Source organism: Rissa tridactyla, chromosome 2 (genome assembly GCF_028500815.1).
Source record: "Rissa tridactyla isolate bRisTri1 chromosome 2, bRisTri1.patW.cur.20221130, whole genome shotgun sequence".
In the NCBI taxonomy this organism is placed as follows: Eukaryota; Metazoa; Chordata; class Aves; order Charadriiformes; family Laridae; genus Rissa; species Rissa tridactyla.
In genome coordinates this window covers 119,569,581-119,591,762 of record NC_071467.1, presented here as the reverse complement: position 1 = coordinate 119,591,762, position 22,182 = coordinate 119,569,581, and the positions used below count along the sequence as shown (strand labels likewise).

General features: G+C 45.7%; 1 protein-coding gene and 1 long non-coding RNA gene across 5 annotated transcripts in view; one reads left to right on the top strand and one right to left on the bottom strand.

The window, feature by feature from the left end:
* Window positions 1-215: 215 nt before the first annotated feature.
* LOC128905746 (uncharacterized) lies at window positions 216-15,836 on the bottom strand. 3 transcript variants are annotated; one of them, XR_008464961.1, is made up of 4 exons: window positions 15,600-15,836; window positions 8,324-8,477; window positions 1,338-8,107; window positions 216-1,250 (listed from the first exon to the last, which is right to left on the bottom strand). It is a non-coding gene; the product is annotated as an uncharacterized LOC128905746 (long non-coding RNA). The 3 variants fall into 3 exon arrangements; XR_008464963.1 differs by having other exon boundaries at window positions 216-1,246; XR_008464962.1 differs by lacking the exon at window positions 15,600-15,836 and adding an exon at window positions 12,556-14,071.
* Window positions 15,153-22,182, top strand: part of CDCP1 (CUB domain containing protein 1) — a 28,851-nt gene continuing 21,821 nt past the window's right edge. For both annotated transcript variants that reach the window (XR_008464960.1, XM_054192227.1), the window contains exon 1: window positions 15,153-15,360. Coding sequence is in view for 1 of the 2 variants with exons in the window: in XM_054192227.1 (XP_054048202.1) it covers window positions 15,285-15,360 (76 nt within the window). In the remaining variant the exon portion in view is untranslated. The remainder of the gene's footprint in view (window positions 15,361-22,182) is intronic.

The following is a 22,182-nucleotide window of genomic DNA, read 5'->3' as shown; positions in this document are numbered from 1 at the left end:
CTTGAAGGACTAGAAAAAGATGTAGAAATAAACAAACCACAAGCCGGTACCCATTTAAATTTTAAATTCACTCTGGATGTGCTGTCATGCCTTTTGTGTTCATTTGCTTGCAGACGGGGGAAATCACGGTTTCCAAGTTCAAACAAACTCAGAAGAGAATTTTCAAAGTTTATATGCCTAACTATTAAAAAAAATAAGCACTGCATTCATGTTTATGTACGTTTTTACTGGAAGTGACTGCAGATTTATTCAGACAGGGAATAAAAATGACATCACTCGATTTATTTGACCAGCCACTAGAAAACAATGCGCATTTTAATGAATGTGCATAATTACTTAAAATTAACATTCAATCTACAGAGCAGTAGGATCATTAAGATGTATCAAATGAACTTAACTAAGGAATAAATTCAAAAGAAATCTGTGGACCTCTGGAAGTTATTATATAAGTGGGAGAAAAGACTGCATTAATTGTATAAATTATTCATTTTTAATTTTTTGCTCGGCTGCAGTAAGTATTGATAACATGCTGTCTCAGGGAGGGAAGAGCGATGACAAACAAATTTTGCTTATTCTCCTCACAATGGCAGAGTAAACAAAACCCGGGAACAAGCTGAGAAGTCTGGGAGTGTTTCTAAGTGCGTTGGCGGGGACCTTGTTCACTGTGTTTTCTTCTGTCTGTCTTCTTTCTGCCCTTCTACACAGCACTAGGGAGCCTTCCTAACAGACAAATTTTTTGAAAACTCGAGCGATTAAAAAGTTGGCTGGGAGAAGAATGACACAAAATAAAGCAAGCTTTGATCCATGGAAAGGTTAGATGAGAAATGGCAAATGTACTCTCAACAGAAGGTGCACGTATGCGTGGCTGCAAATAAAACTTCCAGCAGCCTTGGGGAGCCGTTTTGATCCTCAGCGATGCGCAAGTGGAAACGTTGTGTGCTTTGGGGATCCCAGAGTGTGCAGTAAAAATAAATTAAGATTATTCTGCTTCTCAAGATGCAACCTGCAGCTTTCGATGCTTGTCCATACGCAGCGGTGGTCCCCGAGGCTCTGAGACCTCTTTTCTGGAGCAGGTGTTGAACGCAGAGGGCAGCAGGGATGGTGTTCATGTAAGTGCCAGCACATCCCCCTCCTGCCTTCTCCCCACCAGGATGGGCAAAGCTGTGTGCCTTCCTCGCCAGGCAGTCTTCTGAGAATAGAGCTGCGGATCTCCTCCCGGGACTTCCTCTGGGATTTGCTTTGGGATCTGGCTGGATGAAATTGTCAGGTAAGACAAACTTCTGTCAAAAGCGTTTGTTCTGCTGCTTCAGCCTGAGAGACAGTTAGAAACATCTTACCTTGACTTACAACAGCGCGGCCCCGTCTCCTCCCTTGTTCCCGTTCTCGCGTCACCTCTAGACCTTGTTGCCATAATCTTGTTGGCTCGGCAAACTAGGACACCTGAAAACTGATTTTTTCTTCTATTTTTGAAGGGTTAATTTTCAGCTGCATTAATGAGCTGACTGTGAAACTAGCACCTCTGGCCTGATGTCCTGCTGCTGAGGACAAAGCAGACATTTGAAGGAACTGCATCAGCCTGCCCACAACCAAAGAGCCATGGAAAATGTGAGCACCCAGGCTCCGCTCGGTCACTGTCCTGTGAACATGAAGCAGCTGTACAAAGTCACTGGCAGCCTTCTAATGGATTTCTGGTATTGGCAGCAAAACCAGTAAGGACATTAATTTCACTAAGTGGCATCAGCAACAGAAGCCAAGGAGCTTTCAGACTGCTGGAAATGTTGGAAAAACCTGGACAGACACACCGCCCCCACAGCTTTTCTAGTTCTTGCTCCAAAGCATCTGAACAGCAGAGCTTTTCCAAAAATAAAAAGCTCACCATATTTTTTTGCGGGTAATAAAATGATGAGTTTATTGAATCAGTTAAATCAATTGGGCTAGAATGTACTCAAAGAATTCAGGTTGTTCAGGTTGAAGTAGATAGTTGGCATGAAAAATTTCAGCATGAAGAGTATGATAAACTTACAAACAATCAAAAGCAATTTTAGAGAGGGGAGCATCGGACAATCTTAACCAGAGGTGCCATTCCCAATCTATAATGGACGAGTATCATGTATCCCATTAAATATCACGTATGATATTATAGGTAGCTCCTGTGGTACAGAGCTATTTCCTTGGATGATGATGACGATGATTCCCTTGCTGTACAGTTATATCTTCAGATATTCTTCAGGGACTTTTATTAAAGGAGCACTATTCCACCATGCAAGAAGTATGCCCTTGGCAGATTCAGCACTAGTTTATACTACCTGTACAAGACTTTTGACTTCTGCAAAGGAACATATGTCCCCGTGAACTGTTGGGCACTAATAATTTTTTCTACTTGCAGCTGTTGTCTAGTGAGAAATGAGAAACTGGCTTTCCATTGGGCATAGCCTCCCTCCAAAATGAACAAAGCCATCACTTCTTGTAAGTTATCGCTCTGCTGAAATAACCTGAGGGGCATTCAGCCTCCACACAGTCAATACGGCATTCGAGAGAGCCGTCAGTCTGAATCACCCCAACAGTCTCTGTTCCCTTCCAGCAAACCTGCTGGCCTCACCAGTTTCCCAGGGACAGTGTATAAGGAATCACCGCATGATCAGAAGGTGCCGCTGACAAAAAAGGATGCTGTAAGCTGTGACATCTTGTGTAGCTTACAAAACAAAAGAGCCATCTGACAGCACTAAGATATTCAAGAATATTTCAGGAGGCAATTAGCATCTGTGTACCAAATGCTACCGAGTGGCTTTAGGAACACTCTCTAGGATTTTTAGCCGAGTTTGCATCCCAGCTCTAAACCCAGGGAGGTTTTTTACATTTGCTGCACACTGCCAGGAAGGAGGGGACAGCAAAGGTGTCTCACCTCCTTGTTTGTCCCCACAAACCTGCACCAAAGCGCCTCCTGAACCCCGTTGTTTTCTCTGGGGACTCAGGGATGCAACACCTCCTTGTGCTGCTCTTACTACAGAATCTGGTGCGTTAGCCACGTTAGCTCTGCAGGACATCGGCCATAACCTCTATTTTGGATGTGTTGCAGAATCAGATGTGCAAAACTTGAAGTCGAGAAAGTTTAAGCACCTAAGCAGGGTATAGGTATAAATATCATGCCAGGATCTGCCCCTGTTCTATTCCATGAATGTGAAATTCCCTGATGCAGGGGATAAATTTGTGCATGATCTCTCGGCAGTGGTGACATTTGTGTTCGGCTTACTCTACCTGTGTGGAACAGCAGGAATATTTGACAACATAAAGGAAAAGTCAAATGAAATCAAGCAAGGAAAAGAACATAATTTAAAGCACACACCAAGGGCTTACGCTGTGTCCTGCTACAGAATTAAATGGAGACATTCTGCGCCTACTTTTCTCCAAGTATTTCTCTGAGATGGAAGATGTGAATTCATGTTTTGCCAAATGCGGAGTGAGAGCCAGCTGATTTTTACAATTAATTCGCGGTCCAGATGCAGCATCCTAGAAAATATGTTCTCTCTCCTCCTGTTTTGTGTACAGCTTTGTTAGGAAGAAGGTAGCAGGCTGTCTGTAAAGGCTCATTCGAGAGGGCTCGGTGCCCTCTGCTGAGCTTGAATGCACAGGCAGTGATCAGGAAAGAAAAACATGTTGAGCCTCTTCAGGCAGAAGGATCTTACATTGCCTGCTGTCACCACCGCCTTCTCCTTGTCCAATAAATTGGATATTTGTAAAGTATTTTTTTTACCTAGACTGTGTTTCTCCTAGGGATTTGATAAGCCTTTTTTAGTATACAGTAGATGTTTTCTGAAGTCCAGCTCTAAAATTCTAGGAGAGAAGCTCTCTTTACTGGAAACATTATTTGCTCTTGGAAAAGCCGGCATCTGTGCCAGGTAAATGCATTCTGATTTGCAGATCCCACGGTATTTGTATAATCACCATAGGCAATGTGTGGCAGTTATCTTCCGAGAAACGCTGATTTTCTAGTCATGACCACTACCGTGCCTTTCATCTGAGTTTTGGTCTTCAAGTGTACGAGCCTGGGGATGTGTGCATGTACCGTCTCTGTGGCAGAAGTACAGCAGCACGTATTACCAGTTTGGTACCCAGAAGAGCAGCGGATGGTCGGTGGACACAAAAATAGAGCTAGAACTTGCCCCAGAACTGTACGTTCTCAGTATTAACAGGTTCTACAGGAAGTTTGTGTTGATCCATGCCCTTTTCAGCATCCAGGCTATCTGTCTTCTGGTGGGGGTGTTTCAGCTCTTCAGAAACTGGACTCCTCTCCCCAGAGGGAAAAGCAGCCTCTTCCCCAGCTGCTTTTGAAAAAAAAGAGGCCTACTGAAGTCCCTAACTTCATCTGAAAGGAAAAGTTCTCACACTTACACAATCTCCATTGCCACAGCCTCAGAGAACACCGCCCCCACCCCCACTTTTGAACGCATTTAATCTTCCTAGCACTAATGACAAAGGTGTTGCTGTATTTCCATGTTAAGCGTTAGGCAACTGAGGAACAGAAAGGCTAAAACTACATCTGTACAACACAACGCAGCTCTCAACCAGCAGGACCTAAAGAGGGCAACACAAAACCCAGTACAGCCCAGTAAGTTCTCCACCTAATTAACTTGCCTGCTGGAAAGCTTGGCGAAGCAGGGCTAGCGAGGTGCACAGCGAGGGTGGGTGGGAAATGATGGGCAGATGTCTAATTTCTGCCAAGCATAAGGACTGACTGCTGTGCTCCCGTTCCCGAGCAGGCTCTTTTTAGTATCACGCTTTGTTCCTACAAACCCCAGTTAGGATGCTGGGCCTACACGCCACGGATTGCTGGAAAGCTGAATTCAAATCCAGATGACAGCTCCTTAGTTTAGCGCCCTGTAGCCTGCAGAAATCATTACAGCAGCATCGGGAGCCGCTTGAGCAATCAAAGTATAAATGCAACATCACGGGAGCATCGCCTTCAACTCTCCCAGGCTTTGGTGGAAACTGGATCCAACCACAAACTTTGCAGATAAAACAAAAAAACCCAACGCACTTTTAACACTTCGTATTCTGTTGGGCAGAATCTCACTTTTTGGATACATTCTGTATAATTTAAAATAGCTTCAGCATATGCTCCCTTCTTCCTCGTTAAACGTTTCCAGGAAAGTCTTAGCAGTTTTATATGTGGAATAAGAACTTTAGCTTCAGTTTTCTGGACAACCTGCTGCAATTGCATCTAGAACATGGCCGCAAAGTCTCATTTAAAGCCCACAATTGTCTTTAATCACTGACCCAGTCCTTTTTTTGCCATGTCCACCTGAGATGGCAAATATTTTGCCAGAATAGGACCAGGTAGGAGCGACAACAGAAAATCCCGGGATGCAACTCCCCTGCTTGGGAGCTTCATCAGTCTGTGATGGAAAGACTGTCAGTGCCAGGCACAATGGGTGTCTGTGCGAACTGGATCATTTCAGTACCTAACACAACCTGTTTAAAGGCAGAATATTATGCAGTAGGCACCTGATTCACTTCCCTAATGAAGCCGTAGACCTTTACGAAGGCATGGGAATGTTAGCCCACATGCGCAACTCAGGGAGGAAACCTCAACGTCTCAAGCTTTTTCCGAATTTGCTGTTTTTACCAGAATAGCTAATAGTGTGGGCACATCACCAGTATCTCCCATATGTAAAGGATCCATTGCATACGTGCCGGCATGAGAGCCATGGGGAAGCGCTGGTCTCTCCATGGTGTCCCTTACGTGACTCATGCTGTTTCTGCGGATACTAAGTATACGTATAGGCATAAATGTTATTTGGTAGAGGGATCCTGTTCTGCAAGTTGTTTACCACACATACTATTTTTATCTTTTGTTATCAGAGCTTGAACATCTGTACCAGAGATGTCTGTATAAACTGACAAACAGATACATACAGTATGCAATAAATAACCAATCCTTAAGCGTCGGGGAATGTTCCTGCTGTTAAGCTGGTTTGTTATGATTTCACTTAGCGACAGATAAAAATGATGGAACATGACTTCTCCCTGACAAAAAATTGGGTTTCTTCCCAGAGGCTCAGCAATGCCCGAGCCTCGAGACTCTCTCTGCTGTCTCCTTTGCCTGTCTGTCTGATATATGATGAGCGCTCCCTTCCTACGCGAGCAGGTTATTCCTTTCAGGCCACGATGTCTCGCGCGGTAAGGCAATACATTTTATGCTGAACCACCCCTGACCACCATTTGGGAGCAGGTGGCTATGAACCAGCCAAATAGCCACTCTGGCTGGCTGATGGGTTTTCTTCCCCCGCATTTTGCACAGGACAAAGCAGAAGGGAGGCAGGCGGCCCCTCATGAGTCCTGCTTCTATGTCTTTTCCTGAGAAAACTCCCTTTAAAATATGAGCAAGAAGAAAACAATAACTTTACACCAAAGAGAAATGAAACGTACCGGACGCAGCAATTTCTCTCCTGCACTACTGTAACAGCACCACATTCTTCACACCCAGTTTCACGGGAAAAATTGCAAGCTATCTGTTTATCGAAGCGTGCTCAGGGATAAATCTTGCTCGTCTTCTTTACGTGAATGAGTAACCCTTATTTGAATGAGCAGTTCGGCCCAGGGGCAGAGTTACCAGGCAGTTTGTGACCCACCTCCTTCTTTGCTCAGGGTGCAGATTTTTGCGTCCCCTCTCCCATGCAGCCAGCCCTGCTTGAGAAGGCTCAGGCAAAGGGCAAAAGATCGCAGGATAAGACCTTGCACATAGAGTTTCCAATCTTTAAGGTAAGCCTGTTTGTCTAATAACCAGGGTACAATTCAGAATTGCCTCACCGCCATGATGAGAAAAAAGCCCCATGCTGACCTATTGACGGAGGGGTAACTCCAGTCAGCGCGGGGGCTGGTTTTTGTTGTTTTTTTTTCCCAGCATAAAATCATCGAACAAGCTGTAACAAATGTTGCTGCACTCGCCGCGCAATGTACCTGCCAAGTCAAATCAGGGATATCAACAAGAGCATTTTAAATGTTCTGGCGAGAGCAAACTTTCTTTAAGCTATTCAGGTGCTTTGTGGGTGTATTTTCAGGTAACGAGCCTTGGCTCAAAGCCCTGCATTCCAGCATCGCTGAATCTCACTCATATTCAAAACCTAATCAGCACCCGTATTCAAGTGCTGTAAGCAGTCCCTGTGCTTTCCACAATTCATCCAGCCACCATTAATAACTTGGAAATAATTAAGCTTTTGACCAAAATTATATGCTGCGTGACTTCAGTCTATGGAAGGCTGATTTGTTGACTCCAAAATGTTCCATGGATCATTATTATAGCTGGGCGTAATTATTTCTTTCATTTTTTATGATCGATAATGTATATATTATGACATGCAGAGTTGTATTTCTTATTTAGCATCATATGTATCTTTATTAAACACTGTAATAGAGTAACTCCCAAATACAGCGAGCAGATGTTTTACAGCTGTAGCACAGATACACTTCAACTTTATTTCAAGAACAGCCTTAAGCAAGTGCCTAACTTGAAAGCAATGGAATTTAAGTGCATGCGACTAATTGTATTTTATTGTGGGAAATTCTGTTCTATCCTGCAGAGGTGGATTTAATCCTGTGTTGAGAGGGTTTAGTAGACTAGAGCCAGTGTCAGCAAGGCATTGATCATGCTGATTACAAAATTATCTAAGTACAGACCTACATTTATCAGGAGGGCCCTGACTTCAATACACCTTGGCATTTATGTTTGCTCCCTTCCCTTGCTCCTCCTGAGTCACTTGCTTCCCCTGAGAAGTGACTCACCAGACATGGTCGGGCCGCTGGGGCAGACTTACCCTGTGGAATCACTTTACTAGATGAATTGCTTTAGCAGAAGAATTACTTTAAAAAGTCATCAAAGGAATGGAAATGTGTTCATATGGCTTGCATTTTCACAAATACGCAGAAGACCGTGTGGGGCTGTACGCCTGGCAGGCAAGACAAATGCCATCTCCTTATATATTTGTGGAGGCAGTCATGAGACTCCAACTCCTCCTTCTCCTGGAAGCTGCCACAAACAGCAGAGAGGTGTCGTGTCCCATGTACCATGACAGATATGCCATATTACTATAGCTGGATATTCCTGCAAGGACTGAAGGAGAGGTAACAGTGACTTTGGTTCTCTTGAACAGAGACAAGGGAACATAGAAAGTTCTTTGGTCTTTCCTTAATATTAACCTGCTCTCTCTTAGGCAGTCTGCTAGGATGATGCAATTACTGTATGAGGGGAACAGACCACTTTCATAAAACATGGTAAGTAAAAACGAGCTTAAAAAATAAATGTGCTATTAGCCATTTCCATGCCTACCTCAGTCAGGAGATAGCACATCCAGTATATTCCATGCTCCTGGTTTGGGGGTGAAGCAGAGCCAACTTTCTGTTCAGTGAGAAGCTCTTGCTTATCCTTGTTCCTGTAGCAACCAGGGTCACTGACTGGGTTGTTTACCCCATGGAGGGGTCACCTGTGGGGAGGAGTGGGCAGGTCAGGAGACCCAAACTGACCAATTGGGTGTTCCATCCCATCTGCCATGCTCAGTATAAACCCGGTCTTTGTTGTAAAGGGTAGAGGAATGAGTTGATCTTGTTTTCTGGTCATGGGGTGGCTGTTGGCGGTTTGGGTTTGGGTTTGGGTTTGGGTTTGGGTTTGGGTTTGGGTTTGGGTTTGGGTTTGGGTTTGGGTTTGGGTTTGGGTTTGGGTTTGGGTTTGGGTTTGGGTTTGGGTTTGGGTTTGGGTTTGGGTTTGGGTTTGGATGGTGGTGTACCGCTTGCTGCTGAGCGGCTGGGGGGGTGGCTGCATGGACAATGCCACTGGGGCCAGTGATGGTGGGGCCGATGCTGAGCTGCCCCTGGTATGGGCAGGGGCAGAGGCTTGGCTGGTACTGGTGGGGGAGTAGCTTGGGGAGTGATTTGTGTCTGTGCCAGCTGTGAATTGGCCCGTGGGATATGAGTAGCAGCAACATGTGTCACACAATACCCACTCCTGCACCGATGTTTAACACAAAGCCACCCCTGCAACACATTCAGGAGAAGCAGCAACAAAATCACAATCTTTTGAAGGTAACATTCATTTTCTAAGCAGCCCAAAAGGTTTCCATCCCCTAGCTCAAGCCAGACAGCATGGGGGAGAGTTCTTCTGACAAAGATGAAGGAAAGGGTCCTGCTAAAGGAGATCCAGGAGAGGGTCCTTCTAAAGCAGGTAAAGGAAAGGGTCCTTCTAAGACAGCGTCAATGCAGGAGGAGGACTCGGAGGTAGAGATAATTGTTAAATCCTTCTCCATGAAGGATTTGAGAAACGAGGAAGGACTTTAGTCATCAAGAAGGGGAGACACTTATCTCCTGGTTGCTCCGATGCTGGGATAATAGAGCTGATTCCATAGACTTAGATGGTAGAGGAGCTAGGCAGTTGGGAAACCTGGCCAGAGATGGAGGTATTGATAAAGCAATTGGGAAGAAGACAAAAACTCTCAGTCTCTGGAGGCGAGTGCTATCAGCTGTAAAGGGCAGGTATCCCTACAAGGATGATATCGAATGCCGCTCCAGTAAGTGGACTGGCATGGAAAAAGGTATCAAGTACCTGACGGAACTGGCTGTGCAAGAGGTGATTTATGGTGACTTGCAAGTGAACATAGACCCTGATGAAACACCATGCAAACAATCTTTGCTAAGAAAGTTTGTGCAGAGTGTGCCATCGATGTCTTCCCATTCATTTTCACCAATGGTTTGGAGAGGATCTGATGCTGATGCACCAACTGTACATGAAGTGCCTAACAGGGTATGACAATATGAAGACAGTCTCTCTCGACCCCTCACTGTGGCAGCCGTAGAAAAAATGACTGAGAAAATAAAGGAAATCAGCTCCTTCCCCTGCCTCTTCTGATGAGGATCCAGGAGAGGGCCCTTCTCGGGCAGCATCAAAGCAGAAAAGGAGATCAGCTTGTTCCCCTATCCCACACGACAAAGACCAGCTCAAGCCAGAGCCAACACAGAATACCTGAAGACAAAGAGCCAACTTGACCCCTTTGATCCCTCAGCTTTTATTATAGTTATTGGCCAACCCAGCCCAAATCACGACATCCACTAATAAGCTTCAGACAGTGAAAAAAATATGCCTGGAATTTGCCAGTGTTGAAAAATGCGGTATTTCCTGTGCTCTTGCAAGAAATACTGAATTTTGCACCTTTCCCCTGCCATACTGAGCTGTGCTTAAAGCACGGGGAAGCAGATGCTGTGCATCGTTGCTGTTCTCAGCTGCAGCAGAGCTGGAGAGCCAGCGCATAGCAATTACCCTGGCACATCACATCCCTGTAAAGCGGAGCTGCGCTCACCCCTGTCTGGTGCGTACAGACACCAGCAGCCCCGGGTTCTGATCCCTCTAACACATCCTCTTCTCCGTGACAGGCTTCTGCCACCTTTTGTTTAGATATTTGCAAGCTCCGTGGAGCCTGGGGTGAAGCTGCCCATGGTAGGTATGGTCTTTAGGCATCACCACAGTATATAGTCATAAAGCAGCTGCTCGATCGGATCTTTTTGTAATAACGGAGGGGACGAAATACTTGGGAACTCAGCTAGAATACCCGGTGAGTGCCCTCTCACCAGCGTGGGGTACTCGTCCGGTGCTCTTTGACCAGCTGGATGAGTGTCACACAGCTGGCTGAGTGTCACACAGCTGGCTGAAGGCTGTTTTGGTTTACACAGACAAAGCAAATATGCTATCTCATACAGCAGCTGTGTTTTAAGGAAGATGAGCTGCATCTCGATTACTCTCTTTGAGGCTGCATCGGCTTTTCTACCACCTGCCTCATGGACATCTGCACTAAATGCACACCCCGTCATTTCAGGATTCTCTCAGCTAGTTCTGCTGTTGAGAGCCAGAGCACAGTAGAAATGACCAGCATAAAAATTACTCGAGTCAGCTTTCTCTCATTGGGACAGGAGCAAATTTACGCGCGTCTCTCCTGATGCGAGGTTATCAGAACATTTTCTCAGCAGATTTTTCCCCAGGCTGACTGTGGGGGTCTCTGCCCACATGCCTCTATGGTTATTACTTTAATGATTTCATTTTAGGTAAAAAAAAAGTAGTGGAAAAGTAGTGGAAAAGTAGTGAAAAAAGGCAGTGGAATATTTCATTGACAACTACTGGTAAAACAACACTTGTTCAGTCGTTGGTGTGTTCATTTAGTGATGTTACACACACTGTGGGGATAAGGAAGCTGAAGTGGAAGATTTGCTCCTCAAAAATAGTATCGTTTAGAATTCATGTGCTTCCACTTATAGTTTTTCTGTATTTTCTTGTAACTCGCTCTGTGTAATTAATAGAGCATTTCCAGGCAAAGGATGCGATTCCCATAGACAAAGGAGAGGAATAGTTTCGACCAACCAGCATATGCATGTTTTTTGGGGGGGGTGGTTATCCCATTTTTGCCTCTTCCCTGGCTTCCCTTGCTAAATTCACATTTCTAAGATGATTAATCCTAGCTTTTCCTCAGGAGTGCATTGACTTTACTGTAGCCAGCCTGTCCATGAAGCTCACCACTGAACAACGATACATGGCCCGTGTGAAACGGCTGCTGCAGAGCACTTCAAGTCTCGTGGAAGAAGAATGCTATAAAAACGCCAAATAATGTTAATGAGGATTAAACCCTCTGATTTTTTACACTATTTCCAGCTGGACCAGGGCACTGTGAATTAAGCTAATGAGAAATCCAAATTAACTGGTTTTGATGGAGCTTTCATTGCGTGTGGGCACGCTCTGACTGCAGATGCAATTATTTCCCAGTTCCTGGGAGCTTTAATCCATAGACTTGCATACCATATTGAGCTGATCCAGTAAGGCCAGCCCCCAAATCTGACCCGGCTGACTCTTGTTCTTTTCTGAGGAAATGGCTGTAGATCAGGGAGAAGGAACGTGAAATGATACACGCTGTTCTCGTTCGCCTCCAGCCTGAGATGGGGGCGAGAGCTGCCTGCAGGACGGTAGGTCTGCTTACAGATGCTTTCAGCTTTAACCCACATTAGGACCAAGTCAGGATCTTTCCCATCACTGTCAATATATAAGTATAACCAAAAAGAGAGGAAAACCAGAAATGTCTTAAGCACAAAAAAAAAAAAAAAGAAGATGGGACAATGACAAAAAAATTCTTTGTCCTCAACAAAAGACCGACTGAGGGAATTGCTCATCAGCTGCATCAGCCAAAATAGACATGTGGACAAATTGACAGTAACACAAGAGTATTCACCTTCTCATGAAAATACACTGCAGTGAAAGACGATAGCTATTTCAAAGGAAATTTTGGTAAAAAGACGTGTGAAAGGAGGAGGGTCTCTTACACTTCTTCCCGTTTTCCTTCTTCATTTTAAAAAGTTGAAACAATGAAAGGCATAGCAAAGCAGATAAAGGAACTTTTATGCTTAGCACATCGACTCTTGCCGCTAGACTGCCAGTTTTTTACATCTGGTCCTCACTCTTTGCAGACAGAGAAAAGTCTGATTTTAGCAGGGCGCCTAATTAACAGCATTCACCTTCAGAGCATGCTTTCTTACCTCCTGGATGCTGGAGCACCATCACGGAGAGTGGTACACCTCCATTTGCACTGTACTCTGAGGGTCAGGGTGTTTTGGGGGAGACGTGGAATAATTCTCTAACTTTAACCCTGCCAACGCCCCAGGACTCTCTTATAGCATCCTGGCATGTCTAGCCAAAAGGTGTTGATGGCGGTTGGCTCCTTCACTGTAGCTGATACTACAGCACCCAGGATTGTTACCGCTGTAAGGAAGTGCATGAGCTGCGCAAGCCTTAATGAAGTCAATGGAAAATACCTTCGTGTTGTGTTGGTGTTTTTTTTCCCACAGAGTTATGTGTACAGACAGTCAATGTTTTTTGACTTGAAGTGGTCATTTCTGCATGCTTTCCCATGCCAAATATTTTAAGCATCTTAATCCAGCTGTCTGCAGCGTTTTTGCAACACTAGATGTCCAAATCCACTAGGAAGTGACTCTCATAACTAGCCAGTCTGTCACTACACAGCCTTCTCAACCCTACAGAGGAGCACTCACTCTTCGGTCACACTGGGGAAGTCACAAGGACTGTCTGTCCCTTGGTCCATCATCTCCAGACCAGAGGGAAGTGAACTTAGCTGTCTCACAGAGCTAAAGTTTATAGAGCTTTCAAAGGGAATTAGATGATGATGTGCTCGTTTGGAAATGCTGGCGACCACAGGCGACCAGAGAGAACCTAAGGGCAGCCAGACCGCAGGTGATTTCCAGTTCTGTGTTCCTACGTCAGAATTACAAATGACAGAATAGTGCTAAGAACTATAATGAACATAAACGCGTATCTATTTTAGGAAGTCTACCACACCTTTTCCATGTTTTGATCTGGAAAGAAGTAAAAAGGAACCGTAAGGTAATATAAAGCTGATATAAGGATTACCTTCAGTGGGAAAGTACTGAACTTTATGAGGATGTGAAACTTAATACGAAACACCTAACATAAATTAAAACCTGTGAGTTGGCCCAAAGCCTTCCTATTTCTCCAGTAAGAGAAAATAGAAACCCTAGCCCTTCCTTATTTCCTTATGTTAATGAAGTGGCATCAGAGTTGGTTTGAGCCCCAAAGAAATCATTCTGTTCCTCCTCATATAGCTGTAATGCTCCTATCCGTTCCTTTCTCTGCAGCTGTACTTTAAATTAATTACTTTCTTATTAACAGTGTCCATTTCTAGAGACTGATTTTTTTCCCCATACACATTTTCTTTTAATTGCATATTCTTCATTAAGATTAGTAAAAAGCTGTACTGTGCAGAAGACCACTGAACAACAGATTTATTTATAAAAGAGGTGTAAAGATCTCCCAGGGGAGCTGAGTATCCTTGTTGCCAGCTGAAATCAGCCAGGGCAAAGGGTCATAGAATCAAAGAATCATGGAATGGCTGGAGTTGGAAGGGACCTTAAAGATCATCTAGTTCCAAACGCCCCTATCATGGGCAGGGACACCTCCCACTAGAATTTTCTGAAGCTTGGTCTTAAATCTGTAAAAGGTCTTGAACTTCTGACATAATTTTGACTTTTCTCCTTCTTTGAACATGAATATCCCTGTGCATATTTCTACAATAGCCAGGTGCTGTTGTGGGCTAGTATAAATGTACTGGGTTTTTTGCAACGATATTGCCAAAGAAACAAAGGCTCCAAAGCAATGGCGTGGAATTGCTGGCAGATGAGCTGTCTGACATTAGTAATGTATTTACTCACTGGGCAAACATCTACTCCTGACTACATCACAAAGGTTTTTGCTCAGTTTTTCATCGCAAAGTCCCCAAACGTTTAACAAGCAGGATACAAACTGCTGTTCTCTGGGAAGAACCTACTTCTGTGTGAAATGTGGTACTTCCAAATGTAGAAACATCGAATCATAGAATGCTTTGGGATAGAAGACACCTTTAAAAATCATCTAGTCCAACCCCTCCCCTGCAATGAACAGGGACATCTTCCGCTAGATCAGGTTGCTCAGAGCCCCGTCTAGCCTGGCCTTGAATGTCTCCAGGGATGGGGCATCTTCCACCTCTGTGGGCAACCTGTGCCAGTGTTTCACCACCCTCATTGTACAAAATTTCTTCCTTAAATCCAGCCTGAATCTACCCTCATCTAGTTTAAAGCCATTACCCCTTATCCTGTCGCCACAGGCCCTACTAAAAAGTCTGTCCCTGTCTTTCTTATAAGCCCTCTTTAAGTATTGAAAGGTGGCAACAAGGTCTCTCCACCACCTATGCATCACTAGATGAGGAAGCACATCTGTTCAGAGATGCTTTGCCAGGCAAGCTGGGCTTTACCTGGCATCCGTAACAGATCGGGGACTCAGCCAAGAGTGCGAGGGGAGCTTCCTGACCGAAAATTGCAAAACTCTTGGAATTCTTCCTAACTTTTGGTAGGAGTTAATAACGTCGGAAATGTGCAGGGGAAGCGCTGGAGTAAAGTGTAACAGCAGAAATAACACTGCAGGAGCTTCACCACCATCGGCATCTCTCCCATGGACCACCACCCGCACCGCCGGTGCCCCCCCCCCCACGGCCAAGCCGGCTCCACCCCGCCACGCCGGGGCGGCGGCAGCGCCGGCGGCCGCCCCGAGCCCATCCCGTCCCCTCCCCGCCGCCCGGGAGGAAGAGGAGGGCCTTCACCTGCCCCGTCCCGCCCCGCCAGGTGCCAGGTGGAGCAGGAAGCTCCGGTGTCGCCGGAGGGGACCCGCGCCCGCCTCGGCGCCGGGCCCATGCGGGGAGATGGCGGCGGGCCGTGCGCTGGCCGCGCTGCTGGCCGCCCTCCTGGCCGCCTCGGCGCAGCTCCTTCAGCGGGAAGGTAAGGGACGGGGGCGGCTTCCCCTTGCTCGCCCGGTGGGGTTGCCCGGGGCGGGGGGGGGGGGGGGCGCGGAACCCGCCCGGTGCGCGGCTGAGCCCCGCCTGGCTTGTGGTGGCCGCACCGCCGGCGGGGGAGCGGCGGCTGCGTTTTATCCCCGTGGTGCGCTGCTGCCCGATTTTAATAGCTGTTTTGGGGGGGGGGGGGGGGGAACAGGGTGGAATCGCGTCCGCAATGCTCACGCGGTGCTTTATGGCGGTGCCAGCCCCGCCGGGAGGAGCGTGTGCGGGTCGTCTTTCTGCGGTGCCGGCAGGCGGGGATGAGCCCCGGGGGTGCGGGGAGCCGGGGCTCCCCTCGGGGCTGCGGGAAGCCGGAGACGGGCTCTCTTCTTCCCGGAGAGAAAGTTCACGGCGGCTCGGCCCGGCACCGCGTCCCGGGGATGCGGGAGGCGTCCCGCAAAAGGCGCCCGACCTGCTGTGCCGGGGTGCTCGGGCATCCCTTATAAATAGCGTTGAAATAGGGGCAGCCAGTCTCGGCACGTCTCGCTTGAATATTCCTTTTTCCTTTCTCCGTAAAATAAATACTAGCAGAGAAATTATTTGATTTTTGCGTGCTCGCTCGGTAGAGTATTGATTATGCAAGTAACTTCACAAAGTCCTTTTCCCTGGACGTGAGAGGCAGCTGCATTATCAGTAAGGAGCAGGAGTTGGCAGGATCACGCTCTTGTGTCAGACCATGCAGTCACTAAGCTTTTAAGCAAAGAGAACGGTGTTATTTATACAGAGCGATGGATGAACTGTACCTGCAGGGAAAGAGAATGGCTTGAATGCCTATGCTGGTTCGGACGGTTTAATGGGAGGCAGCTTCTTACTATCAAATCTGTGTCTCTTGAAATTCCTGGATGCTTGATGCAATCCCATGTATATAACCCACGGATAATTTTCGAAAATCCTGTCTGTGACCCTACAAGAATTCTGGTTATGAACACAGAGACAGTGTGTGGGCTTTTCCTCGCTTTCCAAAGCTGCTTGATTGCAAAAAATGCCCATCCTCATATCTAAACAGTCTGGTTTATAGCTATTAGTCCTGTTAAAGACTCTTGAAGTATGAGTCCTTCTATACAAAATAACTGCTGAGTTATTTGCGGCACCTATGAGTAACCTAAAGACTCTTAGATGAAATTCGTGCCTGTTAAACGTTTCTGTTACCTTCAACTGTGCTAGTTATGCTGAAGTGTGGCTCACGGCCATTGTTGTTATAAACAATATAGCCTAAACGTTGACTGTGAAATTGGAGAGCATTGAGGTTTAAGTTTCAAGTTACATAGTCTTTTATATAAAATATTTGCATTTAATGTATTGCCTCTGAGTCAAGTGAATGACAGCTATTTGTCTTTTTAAGCCTCTTCAAAGGAAAAAGAATACTGTGGTTAATTGTGTGTTGTTTTCTAAGAAAACAAACTTTTAAACCAGATGGGTCGGTACTAGGAGAGGAGCTAGGCTTTTTAACGAACTTGTATTGTCAAAGCAGCAAATGAAAAAAATGCTCATTTGCATCCTTTCTCATACATACTGCTAGACCTTCAGCTAGACCTTCACTGGGACACGTAGCAGCCTATTAATCACACATTCACACATGATTCTTCACCCTCTGGTCAAACTCTTATCAAAATCCTTTGTTCCTTTTATTCCCACCACCAAATTTTCTTGATGTCTCCACATTAAACTTCATTGGCTTGCTTTCGAGGCACAGTACAGCTCTTTCTAGAATCATAGCATCGTTTAGGTTGGAAGGGGCCTTAAAGATCATCTAGTTCCAACCCTCCCGCCGCCACCGGCAGGGACGCCTCCCACTAGACCAAACTTTTCTAATTTGAAGCCATTACCCCTCGTCCTATCACTCCATGCCCTTGTAAAAAGTCTCTTTTAAGCCAATGTCTTTGACTTTTGCTTATTGTCATCATCTGCTCCAGCTTCTTCCCCTCTCTCGTGTTTAAAACATCCAAATGAATTGCACGTTTGCGTTGGCATTTAAAAAAAAAAAAAAAAAGTTTATACCTGCTTTACGCAAGGTTGAGCCCTCTCAGTTAGTTTGGTTGGGTGTGTTAGTGAGCAGGATACCGGCTGTGTGGTGGCAGTGGGTGCAGGCTGTGTCCCTGCAGAGCCGCACAAGGCTGCTTTGCACGCGGTTGCAATCGCTCTGGTCCGGAAGGTGGCAAAACCAACTCAGATGCGAAGGTGCAGGAAATGGAAGGAAGATGGCAAGTCCGACGAAGAACGTGTAGTCTGTCCTTATTGTGCAAGCCTTCTCTACAAACAAGGTATCCGTGGGGTCTGGGGCTTTGTTAACTTTGTCTACAGGAACCGGGGAAAACATTCTCACCAGCCAGTGACCTTGCCCTCAGGCAAACCGTGAAGTTGCTCTGTAAAGCAAAGTTAGTAACAGTGAAGTGGCACAAAACACTGCTGGTAGACCCAGCCAAGGGTCTGCTGCTGCTGTTGGTGGTCCCTCTTCCTGCCTCCTTTGGTCCCTTCCTTTCCAGCCGCATGCTTCTGCCCGCTTGTCCTTCTCCTGCACAAGCATCACCGCTCCTGTGTGCCAGGTCCTCTGTCGTCCTGTCAAACTCTCTAACTTGGTGCCTTCTTCCTCTTTGTAGACTCAATCTCAGCTGCATTAGTGGCATGGGTTGGCAGGCTGAAGGTTGCGATGGTGTGAGCAGGAACGGGGAGGGGAACGGTGCCTTCCCAGATTTCTTGGCAGCTGTCGTGTGCCTGATGGGACCTTAATGCCAGTGGGAGTTGCTTTTGTTATTGTGCAACCAAAACTGTAGTTGGAACGTTTCCCCAAGCAAAGGTTTGTCCTGAAAATGCAAGATAGTTCAAGTTAAGATTCCCCCCCCACACCACTCCTATGGAGTTTGTAAATTTTAAGGGGTTCCCTTTGCCCTGGAGCTGATGTTGGTACTGGCTCTGCTATTGCTACATTTTGTCTGCAAGTTGGAGCAACCTCCCTTTCAACGAGGCTGGGTTTAGGCTGGTTGTGCAGAACCACTCATGAGGTGGCCATGAGGCACACGTGCCTCTTGTCGGGGACTGGCGACGGTGTGGTGGGATGACTACAAATCTTGGTGCGCCTATTTTTTAAAGCTGTCTTTTGTCATCCTTGGTGAAGTCCTTTCTTCTCTCACCTTCTCCCTCCACCCTTTCCCAGCAGGTACAGTATTATAGTGTTGTCTTTGCTTTCCTGTAGGAACATGTAGATCAAGCATGGCTGGTCACGTTGTCTTCAGAGGAGCTTGTGGTGGTACTTCCGATGGAACTTTATGCATAACGTAAATTGTCAAATGAAACGTTGGTCAACTTGTAGGTGGAAAACTACAGAAAGAAGTATTTGGTGCAATAGTTGTGCATAGATGTGGGAACGTGAATGAAGTATTGCGTATGTGGCCTTTGAAAATGTGTTTTCCAACTGAAAATGTGTTTTCCAACTATAAACGTGTTACTTTGGCACATTAATAGTGAAGTTAATCAGACTTTTATGACGTCTATGAAACATAAACAAATATTTTGCCTTTAAAGTACCCTTCGGTGATAAAATCTGCATATGCATTTGGGGTTTGTCTTTAAAATGTCATTGTTATAATGAGTGAATTTGGAGATAATGCCGCGCTGTTTCTTGCTCTACCCTCCAGTTAACTTTTTCTTGGCAACCGACTGATTTGAGTCACACATCAGTCTTAACACGTAAAGCTGCTGCTTTTAATAAAATAAAAAAACCCCAAGCTGTTAGCAGGGTCTTTCTGTTGTTCTGACAGAATATAAATAACCGGCCTGTTTGTGCTCCTCTGAAAGTCGGTGAAAGCTGCATTATTTCCGTTCTGAATCACCATTTGCTCACTTGATCAAGACCTCTCCTTTTAAGAGCACAACTAATGTGTATTTGGTTGTACTTTTTTTTTTTTTTTTTTTTTTTTAAGCTTGTCTCATACCATTATCAGTCTGGAGCACTTAGTTTTTACTCTCTAGAAAGAAATGTGTGTATAGTAAATTGTTTCTGGCATGTCTCAGTTCTGGTGCTACTACCTTAAATTTTCCACCAGCAAATACACTTAATTTTTTTTTCTCAATTCCAAATTTTTGGGTGTTTGGGATGTTTGTTTTTAACAGGCGAGCCTTGTCTGTGCATGGTTTTGATTTGTTTGTCTTTTTTAAATCTGAAAGGATGCAGAAATAATGTGATGGCCCAATTGGGAATGTGAAGCAGGGGGAACATGAAAATATTTGAGGATTAATACATTGAATTGAACTTGTTGTTCATAGCAGGACAAACGACCACCAATTTGAGTGCCCCCACCAGAGATCCTCACTTAGGTCATGGTCTCTGGAGTCACGTGTGGATGAAGTTTCTCCAACAGCCATACTCTTGGTCATGGGGTTACTCGTACACAAACCTGAAAACACCAATAAATAGCATCCACGTGGCGAAGAAGTGGCCCAGGAGAGAAGAAACAAGATGTGGTGGGCCAGCTCCTGAGGCTGGCTGCTTAGGTGGGTGGTGAGTCTTTTGTGCCTGGGGTTGTCATTTGATGAGCTGCGGTGGCGTATCACCCAAAAAATAATTAAGGGGGGAGCAGGCTGAAAAGGATTATTTTTTGGCATTGGCTCAAGGCATGGGCTCAAAGGACTGGCCAGGGGAGAAACAGGAGGTGGAAGGGTTGGAGGCTGCTGGAGCTCATTCCGGAGTACCACCGTGGGACTTCTGGCATGGAGGAAATTTTTCTTTAGCTAGAAGATTCCCCTCCTCTCATTTTGATTCTGACTTGTGTGCATTGTCTTCCTACTTCGTGACAGGATTTTCTAGACAGAAATCGGAGCTTGCTTTATGAGGTAAGGGAAGAACCTTTCCCCCACCTGATATCAGGTATCCTTTGGGTCAGTTGTGTTCAGGCTTGTTAATTACTTAAATGACTTAATCTTATCTAGAAATAATATTGGATAAAAAAGAGGGTAGGAGGAAAGCTACTGGGGAAAAAAAAAAAGTTTTGACTTCTTGAAACATTTTCACAAATAAATATTGCTAGGGCTCAGATTATTGGTATAGCCCTTATCACGCAGTTTAATTGATATTTATACATGTATATATGTTAAATAAAGAGCTTTGGAATCCACACCTGCCAAACCCTCAGTCTTAGGTAGAAGTTGAACAACTTTGCACTTAGTTCATTCCAGAAATAGTTCATATTAGAAATACAATGAGGACCCATCCTTTGCTGAGAGCAAGTCAAGATGCTTTTGGCTTTACCCGTGTTGGCTGCTACAGCTATGGGTGACAGGGGTATGACGTGTTTGCAAATGAGCATAGATCATAGGTGAGTAACTCTTTTTCTTCTTCACCAATTTCTCTGTATTGATTAGACTTTCGTTAGCTTTTTGTAATTGTTGATGGCTAAACATGGCCTTCTTCATGTCCTGGCCAGTGATAGATGAATGCAACCCAAGAGCAGTGAACTTGTGGGGGGGTGTACCCCTTCGTGTTGCGGGGACGCTGGTGGTGCTGGGTTATTGCTGGGGCTGTGCGGTGGAAAGCTGGGTGTTGCTCACCGCTGTCATGAGCTGTTCAGCTGAACTGACCGGCGATTTTCTTTCTACTCCTGCAGCAGGGTCCTCCCGTTGTCTTCTGGGTGCTCCTTTGAGCTCTCCCTTTGTATGCTTTCTGGCCATGGTCTCCACGCATGAGCTCCTAGAAAGGCTCAGCTGCAGCAAAGCCTGTGTTAGACTGAAGGTGTGAGGGGAAAAATGGGTCTTGGATGCCAGTTTTCATCTTAACTGGTCTCTCTTCGGATGATCCCATATCCTCTCCCCTTGCTTTTCTTAAGCTTCTGTTAAAATCTTTTACAATTATACATCTTTAATAATATTTATAATTAACCTTTGTCTGACTGGAGGAAAGACTAAAGATGTTACCTTAGCAGATCACTTCCAGCAGTTTCTGGGATATTAGCCGTCTCGCTGAGGCTTTTCAGATATCCCTCTCAAACCTCAGCTCTGGAGCGGACAACACACCCACTGCAGTATTGGTTGGTTTGTTGGAGCCAAACCATTAACGAATTCCTGTAGAGCACTTGGTGACTTCTGGTGGTCTCTTAGTAGGATTCAGCTGGAGCCTGGGCGCCATCCCTCAGCTTGAAAACTTCTGTAATCTCACAGAGGTGTGACCATGCAGATTCCTCTTGTTCAACGTCTGCTTGCACCACCAGGGCGTGAGGGAAAGGATGTGGGTTGTGCTGCGTCTAGTAAAATGTTGCCTGCTGGCTGTTATGTCAGAGCAAAATCTTCTGTTTCTGTATTAGCTGGTGACAAAGGCGAGGATTTGCTGCCTGTAGCTGAACCTGATCAGTGTAGATAGTATTGATGGGATCTCCTGGAAGACCTGCAGGAAGAGCCAGCCGAAGAATTGTGCCATAAGGTCTGACAGAAGTGCATTTCATGTATGTTATTAAGCTCTCATCTGCTTCTGGGTTCCTAGGCCGACAGTGCTGTGGGAAAACGGACTATCTGTTTTTACTTATCATAATGGGGGGGGAAGTCTCACCTGTGCCTGTTCCATTTGACACCTGCTAAAAACCATCCTCAGGGGTGACAAGGGACAGACTGCTTCGAGCTGTGCCTCTTGATTTCTTGGGTAACAAAGTGAGCATGGTTACTTGCTGCCAGACCAAATGGTTATTTTGAGAGGTACAATCACACCAGCATTTCGGAGTTGGCCCTGGCTCTTCTGGCACTGTGGGTGGAGCTGAGAAATTAGCGTATGGAGACAGCAAACTGC